At 39.2% G+C, this 24,987-nt stretch overlaps 1 protein-coding gene across 11 annotated transcripts in view; it reads left to right on the top strand.

Moving 5' to 3' along the window:
• The first annotated feature begins 201 nt into the window (after positions 1-201).
• Positions 202-24,987, top strand: part of SLC4A7 (solute carrier family 4 member 7) — a 136,209-nt gene continuing 111,423 nt past the window's right edge. For all 11 annotated transcript variants that reach the window (XM_061196439.1, XM_061196442.1, XM_061196443.1 and 8 more), the window contains exon 1: positions 202-489. In XM_061196439.1, the coding sequence (XP_061052422.1) occupies positions 442-489 (48 nt within the window). In that variant the 5' untranslated portion in view covers positions 202-441. The remainder of the gene's footprint in view (positions 490-24,987) is intronic.

The raw sequence follows: 24,987 nt of genomic DNA, 5'->3' as shown, positions 1-24,987 counted from the left end.
ACCCCGAAGGCCTCCGAGGGGCTGGGCCACCCGTCTTCCTCCCACCCTCCCGCTCCACCTCTGGGCTGCCTGGCCGCCGGGCCGTGACTTGCCTGGGAGGCCCCCGGCCAGCCGGGGGCGGGCTGTGGGCGGGGCCTCCGCGCGTCACGGCCTGGCCCCGCCCCCGGGGCTTCGCGGCGCCCTCCTCCCCGCCTCGGCCTCTCTCCAGCTCAGTGCTTGCTCCACGTTCCACGCTGCGGCCTCGAGCGCCCGCGAGAGGCAGCTTCGTGGTCGCCGCGCACGCGCCCCAGTCTCTCGCTCACGGCTCTCCCCACGCGAGTGCCTCGCCCGCGAGCGCACGTTCGTTTCCCCTCGCGCGTCCGGCTCTCGGCCGCGGCGGCGGCGGCGGGCGGACCGCGCGGGGCAGCAGCGGATCGGCCGCCGCGGGCTGGACGGCCGACCATGGAGGCGGACGGGGCCGGAGAGCAGATGAGACCGCTTCTCACCCGGGTAACGAGAAGGGTACGGGCGGCGGGGCTCCTCGGCAGGCGGGCGCGGGGCTCGGCGGACAAAGGCTGGGGCGCGGCGGGCCGGCCGCAGGTCCCGGGTCGGGCCCCCCCACTGCAGGCGGCCGGCGCGCCGGGGCAGCCCCTTTGTGTGACCGCCCGGAGCTGGGGGCGGGCGGCGCGGCGCCAAGGAGGCCGGCGTGGGGGGCCGGCAGCGCGCCGCCGGCATCCCGGCTGCCGCGTCCCGGGGTCTCGGCATCCGGGGGGCCCGGCAGCCCGCGGGCTCGGCCGGTCAACAGCCGGATAGGCGCCTCCTCGTCTCCGCGGGGCTCGCCTCTCCTTCCCGGCGTTCTCCCCGCCACGTCTCGGTTCCAGTGGCCTTGGCGCTGGACTTGAGGTCAGACCCGCGATAAACCCATCCTCTTCCCGCGAGGAGGAGCGTGGCCCCACCTGGCTAAGCCACAGGCCGTGGTGAGGAGCCGGTTAAATCTTCCCCGTGTTCCCTGTCTCCCCACCCGCCTGCCGCGCGCTTTGTTCCGGGACTTCTCCGGCCGCGTGGACGAGCCGCCTGCGTTGGCGGCCAAGGCTGCGTCTCGCTGCCGACTCTGCCCGGCCAGCCTCCTCCTCTTTTGGCGAGAACCCGAGTGTCCTTCTGCCGCAGGCCAAGTGCAAAGTGGAAGGTGTTCTGACCCTGCGCGCTGCTCTTTTCAGCAGCCTAGCAAAAGCGCGTTTTCCGCTGAAGCTGGGGGTGGCTTCAGGGTGAGATGGGAGTGGGGGTGGGCTTTCAAAAGGTCGGCATTCGCGTTTGGGATGCCGGACGGGCGGCCCACGCTCAAGAAACTGACTTCCTGCTTTCGTATAGGATGCATAGGTCCCCACGGTTGTGATTCTTTCCTCCCTTCATAGTTCGTGACTCAAAGGGCATAGAGGTGTTAGAAATTTTCCTGCTTCCAGCTCTTACTTGGTGACCAGGAAAGGAGGGAAGGTTGCAGTGAAAAACTTCCAGTCTTTCACAACTCACAGGAAAATTGCTTTTCACGTATTTTTATTCAAGAATTACACTTATTTCCCCCCCCCCCCCCCGCCCCCGCTCCCCCTGTCCTTTTAGAGGTTATTGTAAGGGCCTGGAGAGTAGCCATTCATCATTTCAACATGTTCACCTATAAATTCTCAAAACATGGAGAAAAAGTTAGTCTCCAGACAGTGAAGTCATTTAGCAGTGGTGTTTGGGAAGATCACTCGTACTGATGGTAATGGAATCCTGGAAGCTCGTTCGTCCTAAGGATCTTCTGTAATTCTTTGTGTGGCCTTTGAATAAACTGTGTTTTAGATGTATTTCTTAGCACCTTCTCTGATACTATGTATCAGATACACTTGGCTGTTCTTAAATTTATTATTTGCAAACTTTCAATTCAGAACAGTAAAGAGCCTCAGCGTTTACGTAAAGCTGGAGAGAAACTATGATGTGTTCTCAAATATTGCCTCCTTAGCTAGCAAAGGAGGCCTCTGATAATGCCATTGCCTTCCAAATCATTCATTCATTCATTGTGATAACACTACTTAGAACCCATTCTGAAGTATCCAACAAGACAGAACCAGCTCTGCTCAAATGAGGGAGACAAATGACAAAGGGACTATCAAACACTGTTATTAATGGCATGGCAGGGGAGCACTTTGGAAGGGTATACCTTCTAAATCTTGGGAAGATAAGACTTGGCTACAGTAACCATATACAAATTGATAATATAAATCAAATATGATAAGTGTTCATACAGTCTAAAAATAGAATGAGAGAACAGGAGAACCGTTGGTTTAAGTAGTAGAGAACACTATTACTTGAAAACTGGGAAGAGGAACTATTTGCATTGACAAAATTAACTCTTTCCTCACTGATTTTCCACTGGTAAATGCACGTCATAAAAGTGGAAGATTATGGTATTCATCAGTCATAACTTCTCTAACTCCTAGCCAACTGCTTAGCATAGTAAAAAAAAAGTAGAATACAATTATTACTCCTAAAATGCTATCTTAGGTATGTAATTATGCAAAAATTTTTGAATAAATTGGTGGCAGTTTATATTACTCTGAAACTGGAGCCTATCTGTTTCATGAATCAGGCTCTAAGGTTTCTTCTGCTCTTAAAATTCTGTAATTTTCATTGATTATGGTTTTGAGGAAAGGCATTTATCTTATAGAAAAAAATGCAACTTTTGTTTGCTTTGTACAAAAACTCATTATCCTGGGCCTCCCTGAGAATTGATTTGAACTGTCATTCTTATTTTCTGGTATAGATTAAATCCTGTTACAACAAATAGCACTGTTTAGAAGGTTCCCAGGTTTTAGGAAATGTTCTACTTTTAAGCACTATATGATTTAACAGGATTCTGTTAATAATTGTTACATAATTTCATTCATTTTACCACTATCAAGTATCTCCTAGGTGGCAGGCACTGGGGATATAAGCAGAGAAGGTAGGCAGAATCCTAACCTCACTGAGTTTATTTTGGCATGTGTAGTGAATACAGTGATAGCATTTGCATTCCTGCTAATTCCACTTGTGAGTGCTAGTTAAAACATTTTCATGAGTTAGAAATACTTTGAGAAAAGTAGTTGTTAGTAGAAATGAAAGATATTAACAACCTGGTATGAATTCAGTGGTGATTGGCAGTAGAAGGTTTTTTGGTAGGTCTTTAAGTATGCATTCTCTTTGGGGAGCTCTCTGACTAGGTATGGTTAGCTCTAGAGATATTAAGCACCCCAGGCACATTATAAGGATTTTAGTTCCCTTTTGGCCTTATAGTTGGTATCTCTGGGCCATGATCTGTGGAGATGTAATAAAGGGAACAATAGCAAATCTGTCATCAGTCCAACTGAAACTGTGGGACAGTTGAGTTGGATTGAAGAATTGGTTTATTTGGTAACTGAGCCGGGGAAGTACACAGGTTTTCTTCTAAGAGAACTTAAGATATGAAAATAGAGTGTTTTGTTACACTAAACTCCTGTTAATTGGGTAGGTTAAAATCGAAAGCCAAAGTAACCTGGTGTTGGAGGAACCTGGTATGTTATTTTAGTGGTATGTGGTGTGCTAAAACCTTGGCACTTATACTTGTCAACATCCTGTAATGGGTTTTTCTTCCTCTTTCCTTCCCTTTCTTTCTTACTGTATTTTGCTGCAAATGTGATCTTAAAGTAGATAGTATCTGCACCTCACAAAATGGGCCATTTATATCAAGGAGCATACAGGTGATTCATAGGGTTAATATTATAGATTATTCAGTGTGGCTTTTGTTATATTATAGCTTTCTCTTATTGATTAAGGATTCTTCTATAGTTACTACTTTTTTTGCATACATTATTTCCAATTTTGCAATAAGCATGTATCAGTAATAAAGATAAGTGTTTATATATGTAAAGGTTCAGTTAGCTACCTCCCCCTCTTTTTTAGCCTCCTTTTGAACAAGAGAATTTTTGATTCCTGTACAAAGCGGGTAGCTATTCCAAGGTTCTAACTTAAAATGAAGTTTGCCTCTGTTTTTGTTAGCAGACAACTTTATGTATTTTGTTGAGTAGTACTCATTGAATTTTACAACTTCGGGAGACTTTTAGGATTATTTGTAATTGCAGTTGACCCTTGAACAGCACAGAAGTTAGGGGTTCTGACCCTCCATGCAGTGGAAAATCCTCCGTATCTGCAGTTCCACTTTCACAGATTCAACCACCTGTGGATCGTGTAAGATGTGGTTCGTGTTTGTTGAAAAAAAATCCACATATAAGTGGACCTGCATTGTTAAAGGGTCAGCTGTATAATGATAATAAACCATGAAGGGGTCTGTGGTTGGCATAGTGTTACGATGGTGTTTGGTGATGCTGCTGCTGACAGTCTTCCTGAGGGCAGAGGGCCAGCAGACTGGAGTAGTCCTGGATTCCTAAAGTACTGAATCTTTGCTTCCATGGGCTGAATGCTTTTCAGTGACTGCTGTAAGATGAGAGTGGCCAAGCACTTTTTCAGTGCTTGATTTAGGAAGATAATGAGATTATGCTATAGATTTGCATATTTATCTGGAGCTGATATGCCAGTATAGAAAGGTTCTAGTTTGGCTATTTTAAGCATATTTTCAGATTTCCTCCAAAGAGGTTATTTTTAAGTATTTTAATTTTTCTTTAGCCATAGTTTGAATTTTAATAAGTTTATTTAGAGCAGTTTTTTTGGGGGGGGCACAGTAAGTATCACAATGAAGGGTGAAACACAATCCACCTTTCATAACAAAATAGAAAAGATGCACTAATATTTTTAATATCCTTTCATTTTCTTTGTAGAGAGTGTTATGTTGACTGGTATCATTTGGTTCTCATTCTTTTCCCATGTCAGGCAGTATAGAATCGTCTTCTCTCTGGATTCTAGGACTGCATTGCTTCTTTTTGTCAGATTGCTCGATTTGAAGAGCTGTTGAGTTGTATATCATCTCTCATCAGACACTTGGGAAATGGATATATCTTTGAAAATGGATTCACATGTGCAAGATGCCTATACTCATGTAGAGCATGAGAAGGGACAAGATGATACTCAAAATCTTTTTTTCTCATAATTTCCCATAACATATAATTAACACTTGGTGCTTTTGTGCTTGGTGCCTGTTCTCTTATATACAGAATATTTTCAGCCTAATACTACTCTTTATTCTGGAAAAATACTGACAATACTTACACAGAACTCCTCTCACTTTAGGAATTGATATATTCAACAACAACAAAAAAGGAATAAAGCAAATTTATGTATAGTAGACTCTTCCCATTGAGTTCCATGGTAGTATTGGAGATGTTTCTGTTAAAATAAGTCCTTAAGAAACACTTTTGATAAGAATTTAAATTAGAAGTTCCCATTGTACTATACTTTGGCCACTGGGATATTATCTTGATCTAGAAAACATATTTCCTTTTCAAAATTTTAGCACTTTTTAGTATTTGCCATGGGTGGGTGGGGTTCTGGGGGGACGAAGTGTCAGGGAAGGGAGGGAAGAGGGTATTACAGGGCTGTGTTTGTCTGAATTATGACAGATGCAACTTTAGCATCAGGCTTGATGAGAGGAGCCTGGGCTGGGCTTCAGCCCCTACTGGTTCTCTCCTCCGAATGCTCTTCTGTATCACCCTCAAAACCAAATGTGGTGGCCCTGCATGTATCACCTTTTCAATTTAATACCTCTTCTCTCCTAATCATTATAGCATGACTGTAATCATGCTTGGGGATTCTTTGATCTGCATTTAAAACGCACAGAATTTTTTTTTGTTTCTCCTGGGCATTTACACAGTCATGTTCAAATTTGCTGCAGTTATATTTCTAGTAGATACTACTGTCTAATGTAAAATGTATTGCGTTTTTAAAATCCCAGATAAGATTACACATTGTATAAGACGAATTAAAGGCCAACTTTCTTAATCCTGTAAGAACCTAATTTATTTATTTAAAATAAGAGACACCTGTGTAAAAATCAGACCACAACCCCTTGTAAAAGTTCCCACAGTTATTTAATAGAATTTACTTTGCCTGATATCATTAATTGTTAAATATGATCCCTTTGAGTATGCTTTATTCACTTTGCACCAAGGAACACCTCATGGCGAATTTTCTGCTTTGCATGAAAAGTGCTCTGAGTTCTGTCCTAGAGTTGGGTATTGATGGTGCCATAGATAATATAGCACTGTCTATTTAAAATTGCTTCTAAAATAGATATGCCCATGGGGACTGTGGAAGGGCCTCACGGGTCCGTGAATCCCCAGAAACTGAAAAATTTTAAGTTTATATGCATTATCTAGGAGAGGGTCAAATAGCTTTACATTCAGATCTCAAAGGGGTTTATAATTCAGAAAACAGCTAGGCCTAGTCTAAAAATTAGCTCAGTTTGGTTTTGTGCCTTCCTTGAAAGTTCATAGTCTTATATTTTGCTTAACTATATGACAGTAGTTATTATTATTATTTTTTTGGCAGTCATTGACTGATAAGAACTTTTTTTATTAAAAAGTAATACAAAAATATAAATATAATTCTATTATTAGGTTGTATTTGGCTATAAGTTACATAACTTCAACTCCAAGTGATTTAACAAAAGGAAATTTACCATCTTGTTATCTCACATGATGAGAATACAGACTTGGTAACAATTCAGTGACTCATTGATTTCATTAAGAACTCATATTCCATCCATTACTCTACTCTGCCATTTAGTGGGGAGGCTTTGGTCTTAGACTGGCTCTCCTCATGTTCACAAGGTGGCTGTAGCATTTCGATCACATTCTGAAGCAACATTATCCAAAGACAGCAGAGACCCTATCTTGTGTAACTTTTTTTAGGAATAAGGAAACCTTTCCCAAAAGCCACTTGACAGACTTCCCCATATGTTTTACTGACCAGAATTCTGTTACATGCCCTTTTTTTTTTTTAACATCTTTATTGGAGTATAATTGCTTTACAATGGTGTGTTAGTTTCTTCTGTATAACAAAGTGAATCAGCTATACATATACATATATCCCCATGTCTCCTCCCTCTTGCATCTCCCTCCCACCCTCCCTATCCCACCCCTCTAGGTGGACACAAAGTACCGAGCTGAGCTGATCTCCCTGTGCTATGCGACTGCTTCCCACTAGCTATCTATTTTACATTTGGTAGTGTATATATGTCCATGCCACTCTCTCACTTCATAGATGACAGTAATTATTCAATTCACCCCAGTATTCGCTAAAGTTTGTTTTGCAAAATACTATACACCTGTAGAAGGTTTTGCAAAAGAACCATTCTGTAGCCAAATTAAGTTCGGCAAATGTCACGTGCTATACTTTTGGGAGATTCACAATGCACAATTAAAGGCTCTGAGAAAGACATTCAGCTTTGATGGGGAGAGAATGCAGCCATGTGGGGTAGAAATTTCTGATGGTTCTTACAAAATATGAACAATAGGTCACTGGGAATTCCCTGGCGGTCTAGTAGTTAGGGCTCTGTGCTTCCACGGCAGGGGACACAGGTTCGATCCCTTGTCTGGGAACTAAAACCCGGCATGCGGCGCGGCGCCCCCTCCCCGCCCCCCCGAAGAAAAGTAGGTCACTAATATGTTGTGTTATTATAGGTCTAAGAAAGCAAATCCTATGGTATTTATAATTCACTTTGTTACAGTAACAGGAGAGATTTGAAAAATGTATCACTTAAGAAGATACTTTGGAAGCAACATGATAGGGCACTGGATGAATAAATTATGGTATATCCACACCGTAGGTTGCTACAGCTATGAAAAAGGAATGAGGAAGATCTCTTTGTACTGATGTGGAGAGATCTCTGGGATATATTGATTTAAAAAAATCAAGGTGTGGGTCAGAAGATACTATTTCATGCCTTTTCTCTAAGGGGAGTAATAAGAATGTATATTTGTACTTAGTAGTATTTGTATAAATACCCTGGAAATATTATCAAAAGACTAACAAAAACGATTGCCATTGAGAGTATGAGGGAACAGGACTTGAGACAAGAGTGGGAACAAAACTTCAGTGTACAGTAAGTCCCCTACGTAGGAACTTTCAAAGATGTGAACGTGCATGTCCAATCATGTAAGTTAGTTCACGTGTCTGGCGTACATTGTCATGTGCGTGCATCCTCTACAAGTGATTGTACTTTTGTGTACTTTACTGTACAGTACTGTATAGAGTACAGTAGTACAGTGTCTTTATTTCAAGCCCAGGATGTCTGGAAGCAAATGTAAAAGCAGCAGTGATGTAGCTGGTACTGCTAAGAAGTGCCTGGAATTGGAGGCCCAGAGAAAGGACGGAGAGAGACAAGAGGAAGAAGAAGTAACTGAAGAACCGAAGAGATTCACGATGCAGGAAATGGCAAGGGGATTTTCTTTATTTGAAGAGGCACTGTTAGTTTTTGAGGCACAGGACCCGAAAGTGGAACGGTACATGAAGGTTGCAGCAGCCATTCAGAAGGCAATCCAGTGCTACCGTATCATCTATGGTGAAAAAAAAAGAGCTACTACCCAGACATCACTGGATCGTTTTTTCAAGAGGGTAGATAGAATTGAATCCAGCAAGGAACCGGAACCTGTGCCATCAACGTCAGGCATGAGTGAAATTGCAGCTTGCCCTCCGTCTCCTATTGCTGACGATCCTTCAGCTCTACCATCTCCCACCTCCTCTCCCTCCTCCAGTCAGTAACTCTTCTTGCCTGTTCACTTGATGCCAGCCCCTGTATGCCAGCTGTTGCACTGTACTATTGTACTTTTCAAGGTACTGGACTGTAAGATTAAAAATGTTTTTATTTTTTGTGTGTGTTTGTTTTTTATATATTATTTGTGTGAAAAGTATGATAAACCTATTACAGTACAGTACTATACAGCTGATTGTATTAGGTGGGTACCTAGGCTAACTTTGTTGGACTTACGAACAAATTGGACTTACGAATGTGCTCTCAAAACGGAACTCATTCATATGCAGGGGACACACTGTATACCTTTCTATATAGTTTTGATTTTTGAACCATGCAAACATATTCAGTAAAATAGGATGATTTCTTATATTGTTTTATGTCATGGGTTGACATATTTATCCAGCTATTTCATGAAAGAGAATTGTATAGCTGTTGATATAGTGTAGTATATTATGAACTACATAATTTTTCATGTTCTAAAGGTGCCATATAACAATACATGTCTATCAGTAAAATCAGATACTACATGCCTAATTATGATAATGAATGCTCGATTCCTTTGGAAATTTTAAGTTTGCATGTTACCGATGTCCTGATCCTTCTCTCCCTTTCAACTTCTTTCTATCCAGGGATTTAGATTAGTGAGCAGTCAGTGGAAGGTAGGATGTGGGAAGAGACTGAGAGTGATGCTGTTATAAATGAAAGTGCCTTAGGTATAAGGAAGTAACTGCCTGGTTATATATATGTCTTTAAACTTCGTTTTCCTTTATGATTTTTATACTTCCCTTTGATTGAGGATCATATACATTAAAAAAATTATCCAGGTTAATTACATTTGTTGAGAGTACTGTGGCACAGTTGCAGGGGCCCCACTTGCATTGCTGTCCTGTGTCTGCTCCGGAAGGCAGCGTCTGCCTTGCTGACTGGCTTCTCTGGGCTGTGCAGCATGGCATTGCTCTGGGAAGACGCCCCTGTAACTGTGGGTTCCTCCTGTTCTGTGTAATCCATGTGAAACGTCTAGCCCTACACTTTAAAAAAAACACGTAAAACTAAAGAAATGATTTCCACTTAGCCAGTTTTTAGAAGCCAGTAATTTGGAAAAGAGTGATGATCATTTTTTTCCCTCTCCTGAGGGTGTTTTTATATTTCCATTTGAGTGTAAACCTCAGTGATATTCTGAGACTACAGCACCTCAGATGAAACAGTGAAACCCCACTGAAGACTGCTCACTCTTCCTTCAATTGCAGCACTGGCGGTGAAGGATGTCATTTTTCTCACATTGATGCGCGTCACTTATCTAGGATTTTTGGTTTTAACCTTGCTGTGGCTAAGTCGGTGAAGAACTGGAAACTGACTTTTTACAGAAAGCCTGCTTTGAGCCATGCATTTTTTTAGGCATCTTTAAATCACTTACTATTCCTGTTGGAGATGTGAACTCATAGGCAGAGAGGGTTTCTGAAATTTCCCAGGCCATACGGTTAGTAAGAGGCTAACCTGAGATTTGAACTCATGGTTGGTGCCAGACCACTGCTTACTCCTCGTCTTCCATCTCTCATTAGTCTGGAGTAATGAGAGATCCCTGTTTGTCAGTACCTTAACATTAAGCATACTAGGTGATTTTACTGGTGTGATAGTTGAAAGCTCTATTTGCCTCAGATAACTGTAGTTTTCTTCTATATTTAAAAGCTTTATTACTATAACTTTTGTGAATTAGTTGCTAATATTACAGAAGTTAAATATTTTAATGAAATTTGCCCCTTTGCCTCCAGGTTCTCTGAGGGCTGGGATAGAATTTTTCTGGATCATTACTCAGTTCTCAGCTAGGTCTGTTCTAGGTTTTCAAACATAGAAGGTATTCAGTGAATATTTGTTCAATGAATGAATGCTAGGATAATACCATGAACTCATAGACTTGAAGTTGAATATATTTCTAGTTAATTGTTTAATCAGTAACTTAATAAATTATATAACTTTTATTTGTGGTTAAGAGAAAGGCTTCTACTGTGCTTGATATAACTGCCAGTAGAAGAGAATAGAATGTTCCTTTCCTTGGTTCTATTGAGGGGGAATATTGAATAAATGGTTTGGATTGATCCCACAGTAAGAGTACTTAACATTTTTTTTAACCTGAGCTACGATTTTAGGCAAGTGAGCATTAAGCATCATAAAAATGAAAATTTTATGACTCTTAAGATATTTTCACAAGTTTGAAATACATTTCTATTGATTGTTGGAAAACAGTAGGTATTTTACTTATATATTAATACTTCTATAATAGTTTCTTCATGAAAATCAGTGACTTTCAAAATATATGATTATAGCCAATGGCAAGAAAAGGGATCTCAAATCCCAGATATGATGTCAGCTGTTATATATATTGGTTTAAAATTGTGCCATTTTTATTAATTCTTTAGAATGATTACTTACATAATAGAACTTTTTTGTTCATCTGCTTTTAATTTTGTACCTTTGAGGTTTGTGGACCCTCTTCCTTCCTGGACTCTGCCTCCCTAACTTTGCAGTCCACTCATCACTGCCTGTGCAGGTGCTGTAAGTAACCAGTGCACTGACTCAGCATCCTTCAGTATTCTGTGCTTTTTTCTGTTTTCCTTTAATTGTTCCCAGATGACCTCATAATACGTTCAGGAGGAACTTCCTTTTCCATTTTTGCACGTGCCATTAGCAGTATCCTCAGGATAAGGTTCTGTTAGGAGCCTGTTTATGTCTGGCCAACTTGTAATAAGGGATTCATTCAGACTAAAAATTGGCCTTCATTTGGTCTTTCATTTTATTTTATTGAGCTATTTTTATTCAGTAATAGGAAATTTACTAAATAACCACAAGCCCAAAACCTCTTTTTCAAAACAAGGTAAAATTTAGAAGTAGCTTAACTTTAGTCCCTGGTGTAATGGCTACATGCTTGGGTTTCAGACACACCTGGGTTCCGTATCCCTAATCTGCCACCAGGTGGCCTTGGGCCGCTACCATCTTTGAATCTCATTTTTCTCATCTGTAAAATTGATATTATAATACTTATAGGGCTTTTTCATGATTAGGGAAAAGAATAAACTGTATAAAATGCTAACTGTGACCTTGGAAACTTGTTATGAATAATCATCCTGTGTTCTTATAAATTATCTCATGTAACAGAATTCTAAAAGAGTTAGTGTACATATTGATTGAAGAAATAGATAGAAAATAGAAAGTCTTAACTCCCCTTAAACCCTGGCATTGAGAGATTCTGATTAGCTCTGTGCGGAGGGACTATGTATTAGGAAACACTCGGTTTTCCTCCTGTGCTTCTCGTCTACGCTCATGCTACTACCACCCTTGCAGCAGTTCTGACATCAGATGTGTGCGGGTTGTTCCCACACCAAGCAGTTCTGTGACAGCGGCTGAGTGTCCTGTAATCTCACTCAGTTCTGACACTCTCCTTCTGGAGATGGTGTCAGGTCCCATGGGCTCAGTCTCACAAGGCTGCCTGCCCCCCGCCCCCACCCCTTCACATGCCACTTGCAAGTCCTGATGGCCCCCTGGGCATCTGAGTCATCAGCTATAAATCAGAGGTTTCCGTGACTCCCTCCTTGGAGTTGATTAATTTGCTAGAGTGGCTCACAGAACTCAGGAAAAGTTTACTTACCATTTGCCAACTTACTATAAAAGGGTGTGATAAAGGATACAGATGAACATCCGGATGAAAGAGATACACAGGGCCAGGTATATGGGAGGTGCCGTCTCTGGGAAGCCACTCTCCCACTTCCTCCATGTGTTCAGGAACCCAGAAGCTCTCCAAATGCCTTACTTGTGGGATTTTTATGGAGGCTTCATCATGTAGGCATGACAGTCATTAAATCCTTCTCCAGTCCCCTCCCCTCTCTGGAGAATGGGGTCTGGGGCTGAAAATTTCAAGCTTCTCGTCATGGTTTAGTCTTTCTGGTGACTGCCCCCATCCAGGAGCCCACCCAGTCACCTCATTAGAACAAGACACTGCTGTCACCCAGGAAACTCCAAGGGATTTAGGAGCCCTGTGTCAGAAACTGGGGTCAAAGACCAAATACTAGAACAAAAGATGTTCTTAGTGCTCTATTACTTAGGAAATTACAAGGGCTTTAGGAGTTCTGTGCCAGGAACCAGGGACAGAGACCAATATATATATTTATTGGTCTCTTATCTCACAGGTTAGATAATGGGTTATTGCCTTACACCTCAAATTTAAAAGAATATAATTATATTTTGACAAAGTGTTTAGAAGTTTAAAGCATAATATAGTTATTTTTCTTTAAATAATTTTAACCATTTGACAAAACATTTAAAATGTGATATATGTCTCTCCTTTTAAAAATAGACTACTGATCATTGACTAGCTTTAGGCTTGTGGGTATTTTTAATCTTATCTTGTTTTAATTATTTTCTTTTGTCATTGAATTTCTTATCTACTATAGATTTGTTATAGATAACAAATGAAATCTTGTAGTTATTAAATGGGATGGGGGAAGGGTTTTCTGTTACGTCACTCTGGCACAAATTTTACCACCTACGGTGGATGGTCTTCTAATTCTTGACTTGTTGTAGATTGCTGGGGTTGCTAGATAGCTTAATACTGTCTTGATGAGATTTTACTGTATTTTCTTGTTAGGATATCAGAATTTAGTCTTCAGGGTATTACAATGCAAAAGAGTTTCGCACACTACTTGGCAGAGTAGGTATAAGATAGTTCCTAGTTATTCTGCTGAGGCATGATAATAAGAAATTATACTTTATAAAGAGTTCATAGTTTCTTCTTAAATTTAATTGTCATTTATATTATTTTTTCTGTAATCTGAAGTAACAAGAATGTATTTTATTGGATAAAGTGAATATTCTGAATTTTGTTTTGCGTATACATACACACATACATACATATAAATGTATACACACAGTCATTTTATATACGTGATTATATGTTTATTTGAATCATTGGATAATTAAACAACATAGAGACACTTAGGAATTTTCAGATTAACTATGTAACATTGAATTTTATTGAGTTAAAATAGTCAAGTTTTCATTCTGTTTTACGAACATGTGATTTCTCATGGGAGTTTTAAAGTAAGGCAGTTTGTTTTAAGGATGTCAGTGCGGACTTAATTAAGTTAACTGTACTTTTCTGAGGTTGATGTTTTCTTACCTACATTTTTCAAGCTACTTCAAATCATTTTTAAAGACAGTTTTGATAGAGTAAGATATAAATAAATAAAACTAATTTTATTGATTAGAAATCAAAACATAGTATTTTAACATAATGATCTCACAGCAAGGTATGATCTCCCCCAAATTTAGAATTCACACTGGAGGTATGAGGAGGGGTGGGCGATAAGGTGGTAAAGGGGGGTGAGGGAAAGGATTTTAGATTAAATTTCATCATTTCAGATCACAGTTGAAAATTACCAGTTGCCTGTTTTACATAATTGCATCTACTCAGTTTTTATATGTTAACTTATTTTGCAAGGGCTGAAAATAGCCATTCTTATTCTTTGCATTCTTATTATTGCATTGATTTAGCAATAAATGGGTTTAAAAGGTTAAGTGCTGAATATTGAGTGGATTAGCCATGAGGGATTGTTTTACACTTGCAGTGCTGGTGCTTCTCCCCTTATGGTTGTGAACTTCAAATAGGGGCAGTCTGAGATGACAGTTTGGTGGCAGTGAATTTCAGATCATCGGGGATTGCTTCATCTCCCTGTGTCTAGAATAGGCAGAGAGAGGTATCTGATGGAGGAGTAAATCATGTTCATTGAGAAAATTTTTGTAGAAAGCCAAAATGATAACATTTTCCAAGCAGCCTCAAGAGAATGGTCTATATACCTTAATAAAGGAGCATTGGTAGACTAACTTTGGTTGGGCCTGTGGGTAGGGGCCAATTACTGTTTAAATGCCTTGTATCACTGTAGTGTCACAGCTTTTATCTTAGTTTGTTGTCTGAAGTAAATAAACTTGACCTGTGGTTTACAGAGTGCAGGTCTAGGGTCTTTAGTGAGAATGTTTTACTTACTCTGTGGGTTGAGAAGTACAGCTTTAACTTGCTCCTCTTCACCTTGTCCTCCATTTTTCAAAGTAGCCGTGGAGTTTAAAACCCTGACGAGCCTGTGCTTGTCCAGCTTTTAAAGTACAGATCTTCCTCAACTTACGGTGGGGTTATGTTTCGATAAACCCTTCGTAAGTTCAAAATATCCTAAGTTGAAAATGCTTTTAACACATTTAACCTACAGGACAGCAGAGCTTAGCCTACCTGAGATGTGCTCAGGACACTTAACATTAGTCTATAGCTGGGCACAGTTATCTATCTCAAAGCCTCATTTATGATAAAGCATTGAAAAATATCTCATGTAATTTATTGAATACTGTACTGAAGGTGAAAAGTGGAATGGTTGTCTGGGTACAGAATGGTTGAAAGTGTGTTGGTTTGCTTGTTTACCTTCAGGATTGCGTGGCTGAGTGGGAGCTGTGGCCGCCCAGCCTTACCAGAGAGGGTCATCCCATGTATTGCTAGCCTGGGAAAAGATCAAAATTCAAAAATGGATGTACGGTTTCTACCAGATGTGTATTGGTTTAGTACCATGATAAAGTGGAAAAATTGTTAAGTTGAACCATTTGAAGTTGGGGACCATGTAAAATTTAGGGCGGGTTATCCCGCGTATTCATTGTCTCTGAATTGTCTCACTGTTTTCCAAACTGCAGGTTGTGACTTGTTAGTGGTTGCAGAAACAACTAGTGGATTATCACAAGCATTAAAAAAGAAAAGAAACAGGAGTAGAAAATAACAATACATTGCAATAGTAAGGGCAAATATTGTTTTGTGGAACTTTTGTTTTATATATACATACGCAGACATGTAAACAGACATATGCGTACTGGTTGTGACGTAAAATGTATTCCCAGGGGTTGCTATTAAAAAAATTTTTTTTAAATCCCTTTCTATAAATTAACATTTGATTGCATTCATTTAGGAATAATATTAACACTTTTTTCATTTAAAAGTTTAACATATGCAAGTAAGTATTTAGACGCTGTTATTTGACTTATAAATTAATGCTACATCAGCAGTTTTTATATTGGAGAATTTAACTTCATATTTCATTAATAGTAGCTTACTGGTTGCATGTATAATAAATGAAGTGTAATGAAAAGGAAGAACTGTCAACAGATTTCTGTTCATTTTCAAACTCTCATCAACTAATTCTTTAGGCTCGTGAGCAAAAAAAAAATTTATAGTATTTGTAATTAGAAAGACTTTGTTTAGTCAGTTTGACCCAGAAGTACCTGAAATACTGCAATATTTTTAATGAGACTATCCTTTGGAAAGGATCTGTATGGAAGATGCTGTAGAGATCTTGCCTTTACTGTTGAATCCGTACTCTATTAGTACAGTTTAAGTGCTTTGAAATTTTTTAAGAGTCAAGATGAGAAGCGTGGAATGCTTAGTGACATTGAATTAGAAGAGGCTTGAAAGAAGACAGGTATTGTTTATTGTATTGGATAATCCTTAGAGACTGAACTATAAGACTCAGTATATTTGCAGATTAAGTATCTGAAAGTGAAAAAAGCAGAATATGTTCCTGTATGATTTAACTTTTTGTGTGTATATTCAATAATTATTATTAATATTGAATACTGAAGTAGGTCAAAAGTAAATATTTACTATCTCTTGGAGGTGGAATTTGAAGTTAGACAGATTATTATGTTTTAGTTTTCAAAATTTTTAGAGTGTGTAATATTTTTGTAATAAAAGTATTTTTAAGTATCTGAAGTTATCCTCTTATAGCCATTTCCCACACAGATCAGTCAAATGATTATCTCTAAAAGAGTTAAATTATTTTTTGGGGATTGGATAAAATGGTCAGTCATCTTTTTCGGAGACTGCCAACTGTATCATCATTTTTGGCACCATAGCAATGGCTTTTAATTGCTATGTGTTTTCAATACCTGTGTGTTTTGTTTTTAATGTGAAGATGGTTGTAGTGAAAACCATTTTCACATAATTGAAGTTTAGGCTTTTGAAGAGTGTGTTTAGGCATGCCTCTCATCTTACCAGAAGTCCTCTAAATTACGTAGGCCAGTCTAGAAATGAGTCCCTTTAAGAAGTTTTCAAGGCTAATCAATGTGTAAGTTTTTGATGACTGTTACAGAAGTTGACAGTGAAACTATGATAAGAATTTATGCCCATTTCTAATTTACAGGGTCATTAATGTGATTTGATAACCAGTATATTCTCATCATTCTTATTCTTTGAACTTTGAGGCTTCTTCGTTGCTTATTCTCCCCCCACACCCTTTATTTCCCCTCTTTCCACTGTTTGCACTTTCTTTCATATGTAGTTAGAATCTGTGGCCCATATATATTTCATTTAAACACCTAAGCTGTTACCTAGTTTTTTCTTCCAGAATCTTTTTTTGAAGGGCATTCATTCGATACTTGCCAAGGCTTTTAAAAATAAAATTGTTAAGTTGATGGTTTTCCTTACTTTTCCTTTCTGTGCTCTTAACTGCCATGTTTGCAGTCCCTCACCCAGACTTGCCCCACTGTGAACAGTAGTCATTACATTTCTTATTCTTTACATGGAAGCATTCACTGCTGCCAAATGCTGCATGAGAAACTGTTTGAGACAGACATTTCATAAAGATGTACTTTATGAAAGTTCATTTACTTCGCAGGATATATATTTGTATAAACATTAAAAAATAGCATCGGGACTTACCTGGTGGCACAGTGGTTAAGAGTCCGCCTGCCAATGCAGGAGACACGGGTTTGAGCCCTGGTCCGGGAAGATCCCACATGCCGCAGAGCAACTAAGCCCGCGAGCCACAACTACTGAGCCTGAGTGCCACAACTACTGAAGCCCTCGCGACTAGAGCCCATGCTCCGCAACAAGAGAGGGCACTGCAGTGAGAAGTCCGCGCACCTCAGCGAAGAGTAGGCCCCGCTTGCTGCAACTAGAGAAAGCCCACGCGCAGCAACGAAGACCCAACGCAGCCAAAAATAAATATAAAAAAAATAATAAATTTATAAAAAAAAAGAAAACATACTTGTGGTTAAAAAAAATAGCATTTGTGTAGAGATATCTAATAGTATTAGTCACTTTGTAAAGTAATTGATTTTATATAATTTTCAATTTTTATTATAAATTAGGGTGATGTTCATATTTCTGATATTGCTAATAGTTTGTTTTTTTAATTTTTAATTTTTTTTATTTATTGATAATAGTTTAACTGAATATTTACTCATGTGCTGTGAGTAGTGTTAGAACATAACCCTGTCAGTCACATGTGATAGTGTAAAGTTCCTGTTGTACAAATGAGGAAAATGAGTCTCAGGAAGATGAGGCCTCTGTGCATGTTCACTCAGCTGGTGAATCGAGGAATCAGAGTTCACACCCAGGCTGTCTGGCCCTCAAGCTGGTACAGTAAGTGCCCTTAATATCCATCTTAATATTGTGGAAAATGCTCACAAAGCAAACATAGAATACCTTTTATTTTGTGCTCAATCCTGTCTTTTTCTTAATATGAATGGGAATGTTTGTAGTGGATATATGTAGTGGATATAGCCTATGTCTTTATAAAAGTTAAAAGGTGATGGTTTTTGTTGTTGGTATTTAGCCAGTTTTTTCCCTCTTCCTGCTGAGAGAACTGATTAAAAGTATGTTTTTATTACCTTGGCATATCTGTTGAACTTTTGAGGCTTATGCTATGTAGCCGTAGTACCCTGTATCTTTCTTCCCTGTTATCTGCTAAAGTGTACTCAGCTATTGGAAATGTTGACACCTGACTCACAGTCTTCCCGTAGGTCCCCTAGGCTAAGGCCGGTTATTGTCTTAGGTTATTTGAGAGTGCCAGTGGGGTGACCCATATCAGTTTGTTGATTTTTCTCATCTGCCAGGGCCCTTACTTCCATTCTGCAATGCTAATGGCCTTATGGCCTTAACTTCTGGAGCTCCTCCTGTATAAGTGAATTCTTAAATTTAGATATTTGAGTCTAACCACAAGCTCCTTTTTTTTTAGCTTTCTTCTCTTACTCTACTAATCCCATAATTCTTATTCTTTGAACTTTGAGGCTCTTGAGTCACATACTACCCCCATCCCCCGCTTTTTTTTGGTCCACTGCCTCCACGGCCCTATCCAGTTTAGAATGCACGGCCCATATCCAGCCTCTGTCTTGTTTGAGAGAGAGAATACCATCATGTCTATTAGTATTAAATATGTTGGTAAATCCCTAATTCTTTTTTTTTTTTTTTAAATTAATTAATTAATTAATTAATTTTTAGCTGTGTTGGATCTTCGTTTCTGTGCGAGGGCTTTCTCTAGTTGCGGCGAGCGGGGGCCACTCTTCATTGCGGTGCGCAGGCCTCTCACTATTGTGGCCTCTCTTGTTGCGGAGCACAGGCTCCAGAGGCGCAGGCTCAGTAATTGTGGCTCACAGGCCTAGTTGCTCCGCGACATGTGGGATCTTCCCAGACCAGGGCTCGAACCCGTGTCCCCTGCATTGGCAGGCAGATTCTCAACCACTGCGCCACCAGGGAAGCCCCCTCCCTAATTCTTAATCAATCTAACTGTGCTGAGATTGCTCAACACAAGTGGAAAAATTGTTACGCAGCCTTATAGGTTGGTACCCCTCTCCATTCCGGTTTCTCTCTGGTTCCTCAGAGATAGAAAATACTCCCCTGTCTTTCTAATTCTCTCTTATTCTCTGCAGTGGGTACATTGAACATTCCCTGCTCTCTTCAGACTGTATCCTCTCACCCCTCAATCCTAGGAAATGCTGCTACTTTCTTCACAGAGTCAGTAGAAGATGCCAGAAGGGAGCTCCCATCCACTGCTATTTCCACTTGGATAACTCAGCTGAGACTTAACATGTTTTACAACTTATCAAACCTTCCTTTCTTTCTGCATTTCTTATCTCAGTGAATGGGTACCACTCTCTGTTTGGTTACTCAGATTTGAAAATGTGAGCATTATCTATGACTTTTCTCTCCCTCTACCCAAACACCAAATCCAGTGGACTCAGCATCCTAACTGTCTCTAGTTAAGTCTGTTTCTCTCCATATTTCCTTTGACCACCGTATTTGCTATTGTCTGGAATAATGCAGCACCCTTCTAGCTGGCTTCCAGTGTTAAAGAAAAAATATTCTGTTAAGGAAAAAATTATTCAGTGACCCTTGTTAAAGAATGGTAAAGCAGACTTTTTAAGGGAGGCTGTCGTGGTGGGTGTAGGGACTACTGCAGTGGGGGAGAGATATGGGACTCAACTCTTAACAAGGACAAGTGGCCATTTATATCCAAGAAGCAGGGGTAGGGGGCAGTGGATGGAAAATTGCTAAGAGGAAACATCAGAGGGAGGCGGGTTCTTGTTAGAACAACTCAGCAGAGTTGCTGAAGGCAGGACAGGGTGATAAGATACCGATGGTGAAGGATTTTCGCCAAACTGACTTAGGAAGATTCTTGCTCACGCTGGATTCTACAGGGACAGAGAGGGAAGCTGGAGGTTGGCTTAGAGGATCCTAGTTAAAGTTTGGCCAAAGGAGAGAGTCTTTATTATAATTCTCTACACTGTTACCTTGCTAGAGAGACCTCCCCTGTTTAAAGCCCATTGCTCTCAGAATGAGTCTGAAACTTACCTAGGTCCTGAAAGGTCCTGCCCATTTTGTCTGCTCCATCTTTTTCTGTCCATAGCCGGTGTATTTTAGTTATTTGAACACAGTAGACTTTTCTTATCTCTGGACCTGGGCATGGTGTATCCCTATTCCTAGTACAGTGCCTGGCACATAGTAGGCACTTGATAAATGTCTGTTAGATGATTACGTGAATAAAGGAGCAAATGAAGAGTGTCTTGTAGTGGAAGGATAGATATAACAATCTCTGAAATATATAGATGTCCAAATGATTCAGGTAGTTAAAAAATACACTTAAAATCTTTTATTCAACTGCAGAATTAGTTGATAATGCAGGGACGACTTGGCTGTTCAGAATAGTGTATACTGTAATTTCAATTAGATGTAAATTTTGTATAAAATGAATGGAGAACCATTTCCATTGAGGAAGCCTTTGATATAAAAGTTGGTACTCACTTTCCTTACATTCAGGTTTGCATGCAGTGTCATGGCTTAGTTCTTGGTTGTTTCTTCATCTGTCTCTTAGACTCATGAGGAGCTGACTTAAATTAGTATGAAACCATTATCACAACTGGAAAGGCAGTGAAGCATTTGTCTTCCCTCTGCTAGGAGATTTTTTTTTTAACCTTTCTAAATGTCAGTGCTTTCGAATTAAAACGGATAAAAGCTCTATATGTCTTGCTTCCAACCTATCTAGCATAGAACATTGTATTTTGTTTTTATCACTAAGAATCTATTGCATACATAGAGTCAATACAATTCTGCATAAAGGAAATTATATTTTCAAGGAGCTTGAAATGAGTTGGGAAATGGTGGAGAATATGTAGAAAATAAATTCAGTTTTACTTAAATATAAAATCTAAAAGTAACATAGTAGGACCAGTAAAGATGATCATGTAGTAGGATAGTACTAATACTAAATATTTAATTGAGGGCTTCTTTTGTGCCAGGAACTTTTCTAAGCACATTATATTCATTATCTTGTTTAATTTTTTATCATCTATTAGTTGAAAGTACTGTTGTTATCCATATTCTACAACTGAGGACACTGAGATCCAGTGAGGTTATAGCTTGCCCATCTAGTGAGTAGAAGAGCTAGGATTTGAATTTAGGCTATCTGGATCTAGAACCTATACTCATTAATGTTTTATCTTCAGCCAAAATAAACTAGTTGACAAATTGCATTATGTGTATATTGGTACAGTTTTCAGTAAATTTCATGCTAATAAAACTTGTGGAGATAGTTTTCTGGATTAGGTCATTAATTAAAAGCTGTTTTTCAAACATATGTAAATTAATAACTTAATGAAATTTTATGCAATGTTTCATTAATTAAACATGATTTTGCTTTCTGTGTCCTACTTTATTTCTTCCATAGCCACCTATTTTAAGGTTGCTGTCTATTTTCCAAATGATGTAACCATTCCTACATCCACTTTCCATCTTCCAAAAATTCTGTGAAATCTCTGATTTGTTATAGCTTTTTCTATTGTCTTTATCCTTGTCAGTTTATCCTTTTAAAAATTAATTTACTATCATGTTAGTAATATGGGAAGAAGAGATAAACCCAAACCCAAATCTTTGATTTCTCATGTTATCTTGATGACCTCCAAGTTGTTTTTCTTTACTCCTCTTCCTTCTGTAAGCATAGAATGAGTTACTATTGTAAGGAAGTTATATTTTTATTCACATAAAATGTTTCTCTTGTTAGAGAACAAATATGGGACAATATTGGGAGAATATGAAATAAAATGTCTGACCATAGTGTTTGTTTGAATTGAACAGAATTACTAAAAGTGCTTTAAGTTAGATTATATTCTATTGAGCATGAGGATAATTGCCTGTGAATGAATTTTCATTCAGATTTGGGTAATTTGAAAGGTAAATATTATCTTGACTCTTTTTAAAATTAATTTATTTATTTTTGGCTGCATTGGGTCTTCGTTGTTGCGCATGCGGGCTTTCTCTAGTTGCAGTGAGCAGGGGCTACTCTTTGTTGCGGTGCACGGGCTTCTCATTGCAGTGGCTTCTCTTGTTGCAGAGCATGGGCTCTAGGCACGCAGGCTTCGGTAGTTATGGCACGCGGGCTCAGTAGTTGTGGCTCTCAGGCTCAATAGTTGTGGCGCACGGGCTTAGTTGCTCCGCGGCATGTGGAATCTTCCTGGACCAGGGCTTGAACCCGTGTCCCCTGCATTGGCAGGCAGATTCTTAACCACTGTGCCACCAGGGAAGTCCCTATCTTGACTCTTTAAAAGTAACTAATACCAAGGAGTAAATGGCAACAGCCATTTGTAATTGGTAAAGACCTGCCAGTTTGCTTGCATAACAATTAAATTTGGCAATATTTTAATCTTAAATTCTTAAATTACTGCTGTTTCAGAAATGACAGCTTTTATCTCAGTAAGTAAAAAACAAATGGAAGGAATTGTGTGAGTGTTCCAGGCAGGGTTCTTTGGGTTGCCCGGTGTCAGAAGTATATTTAAACTTGTAGTCTTTAACTACAAGTTTAAATAAGTGTTAGATACTTATTCTAAGTTTGTAGAGTTTTTGCTGAACAAAAACTTCAAAAAGAGGAAAGAGAACAGAAAACAGCTACCTCTAATCTTTATCTTTCTCATCTCTGATGTATGGCTTCTTTGTCAGGTACCACTTGAAGTCTCTTTTATTTCTGATATCTGCATCTACTTCAATCCCCCCCCCCCTTTTTTTTTCTGTCAGGCTGAGTCTCTAGTCTGCATCCTTCTAAGCAGGGTAGGACTATGAATTTTAATTTAGCAGATTAACCAAAAAACTGAGTTGTGGTGAAATGCACACAGGAACAAGTTACAGTGATTTTCTAGTGTAGTTAGTTGGTCTGGATGAGTCAGTGTAGAGGTGCTCTGCATTTCGAAAACCTGCGGATTCGATCTGTAAAGTTTTAAAAGTATGCATATAAAAAACATTTCTATCTCGCCTTTAGCTGAAAGTGTTATAGTGACACTACAGTAGGAATATTTTTTAGAATACAATTATCCACATGACATCATTTATATATCTATACACTGAGATCAGGTAGCTTTCAGTGAAACTCTAAATGCAAGTTCAAGATGCATTTCTTAAAAAAAAAAGATGCATTTCTTCCTGTAGAGTTCATTGCTAAATGTAGTTTTTATAAAAGGATGGAGGCTTTAGGTTATGTTTGCGTTCATGGTGACTTACGAGGAAGAATCTGGTAAATTTTTTTTCTTCACAGCATTTTAAAGTGCTGGAAGTGAGCACTTTAGCAGCTCCCAGTTATTTCTAAAGCAGTGGTTCTCAATGGGTGTGAGTGTCGGGGTATATTTTTACTTCTTAAGGGGCATTTGACAATTCCTGGATATATTTTGTTTGTCACAACTGGGGAGAGAAGCGTTATGTGTGCTACTTGTGTGGAGTAGGTAGAGGCCAGAAACACTACTGACCATGCTGCAATGCACAGGACCACCCCACAGCAGAGAAATATCCAGCCCGAAAGCCAACAGTGCTAGAGCTGAGCAGCCCTGTCTGTAGACTCAAGGATTATAGAGCAAAAAGGTCACAAGGTTCAAAATAGAGAAGACAGAGGATTTTTTGGAGTTAGAGAAATCACCCCTCACTGGTTTTGAATGTCTTAGAGGGAGTGAGAGAGGAGTTCACTTCTGCTGAAAGCTAGGGTTTAAATATATCTGAATTCACTATATTAAGCCATATTTTGACTTTGGTAATTGTGTATTTAAACCAGTTTCAGTTGTATTTAAATTCTTACCAATCAGATTATTTTTTAATTTCTTAGATTAATTTTCCTAGCTAATGGTAGCCCAAGATGAGACCTACAAGAATGAAAAATAATTAACATTTAGGAACACTGTAACTAAATTAATATTTTCTCAATGTAAATATAAATTGAGCTACATATTCTTTGTTCCTAACATTTAAATGTGGAGTATTATTAACAAAAATACAGATACACTTTGCCAAGTACACTTGCCATTTTCTGTCATGATGTGTATGTTTCTGGAAAGTTTTTGATAAAACAGACAATTTTTATCCTATGTTAACTATATTTTATCTGTGAATTAGATTCTTCAACTGTTTAATTCTCATGAAATTACAGATATACTTCAAAATATGTTTAAACACAAAATTCCAAAATGCTGCGGATATTTGAAACAACGTTAAAAACATGACTGTAATTCTGTTTCACTGTAACACGTTGAGTATTCAGTGGTAGGTATAAATGCCCGTATGAAAAATTTGGCTCTACTATATCCTGAATATCCTGATATATAAACGGAATATTTATTCAATAGTTTTTTACCTTCTTAGTATTTAAGTGTTTTTTGAATGAAATTAAATGTCCAGGTTTTTTAAAAACAACTGTCAGGGAAGTTTTTTCAAACTCAGTTTCTTTGCTCTTCATCATAAATACAGCGTGAGAGAAAAATTCCACATGTCTAATGATGGCCACCAGATGGAGAGCTTATACTACACTGCTGAAGACTAGTGATAGGTGGTGAAAACTGAATTGGTGTGAGCGGTGATATTCAGCAATGGTGAAAGGTGTGGACTGGCAGTGCTACTCTTTGAAACATGTGCTTTAAAATTAGACAGGTTTCCATTTTTTTTACAGGAGCTTTTCTTCTTTTCTTGGCTGCTTGCTTCAAATATCTCTGTG

The sequence above is a fragment of the Eubalaena glacialis genome, chromosome 7 (genome assembly GCF_028564815.1).
Source record: "Eubalaena glacialis isolate mEubGla1 chromosome 7, mEubGla1.1.hap2.+ XY, whole genome shotgun sequence".
Lineage (NCBI taxonomy): Eukaryota > Metazoa > Chordata > Mammalia > Artiodactyla > Balaenidae > Eubalaena > Eubalaena glacialis.
This window is presented reverse-complemented; position numbering and strand designations above follow the sequence as displayed.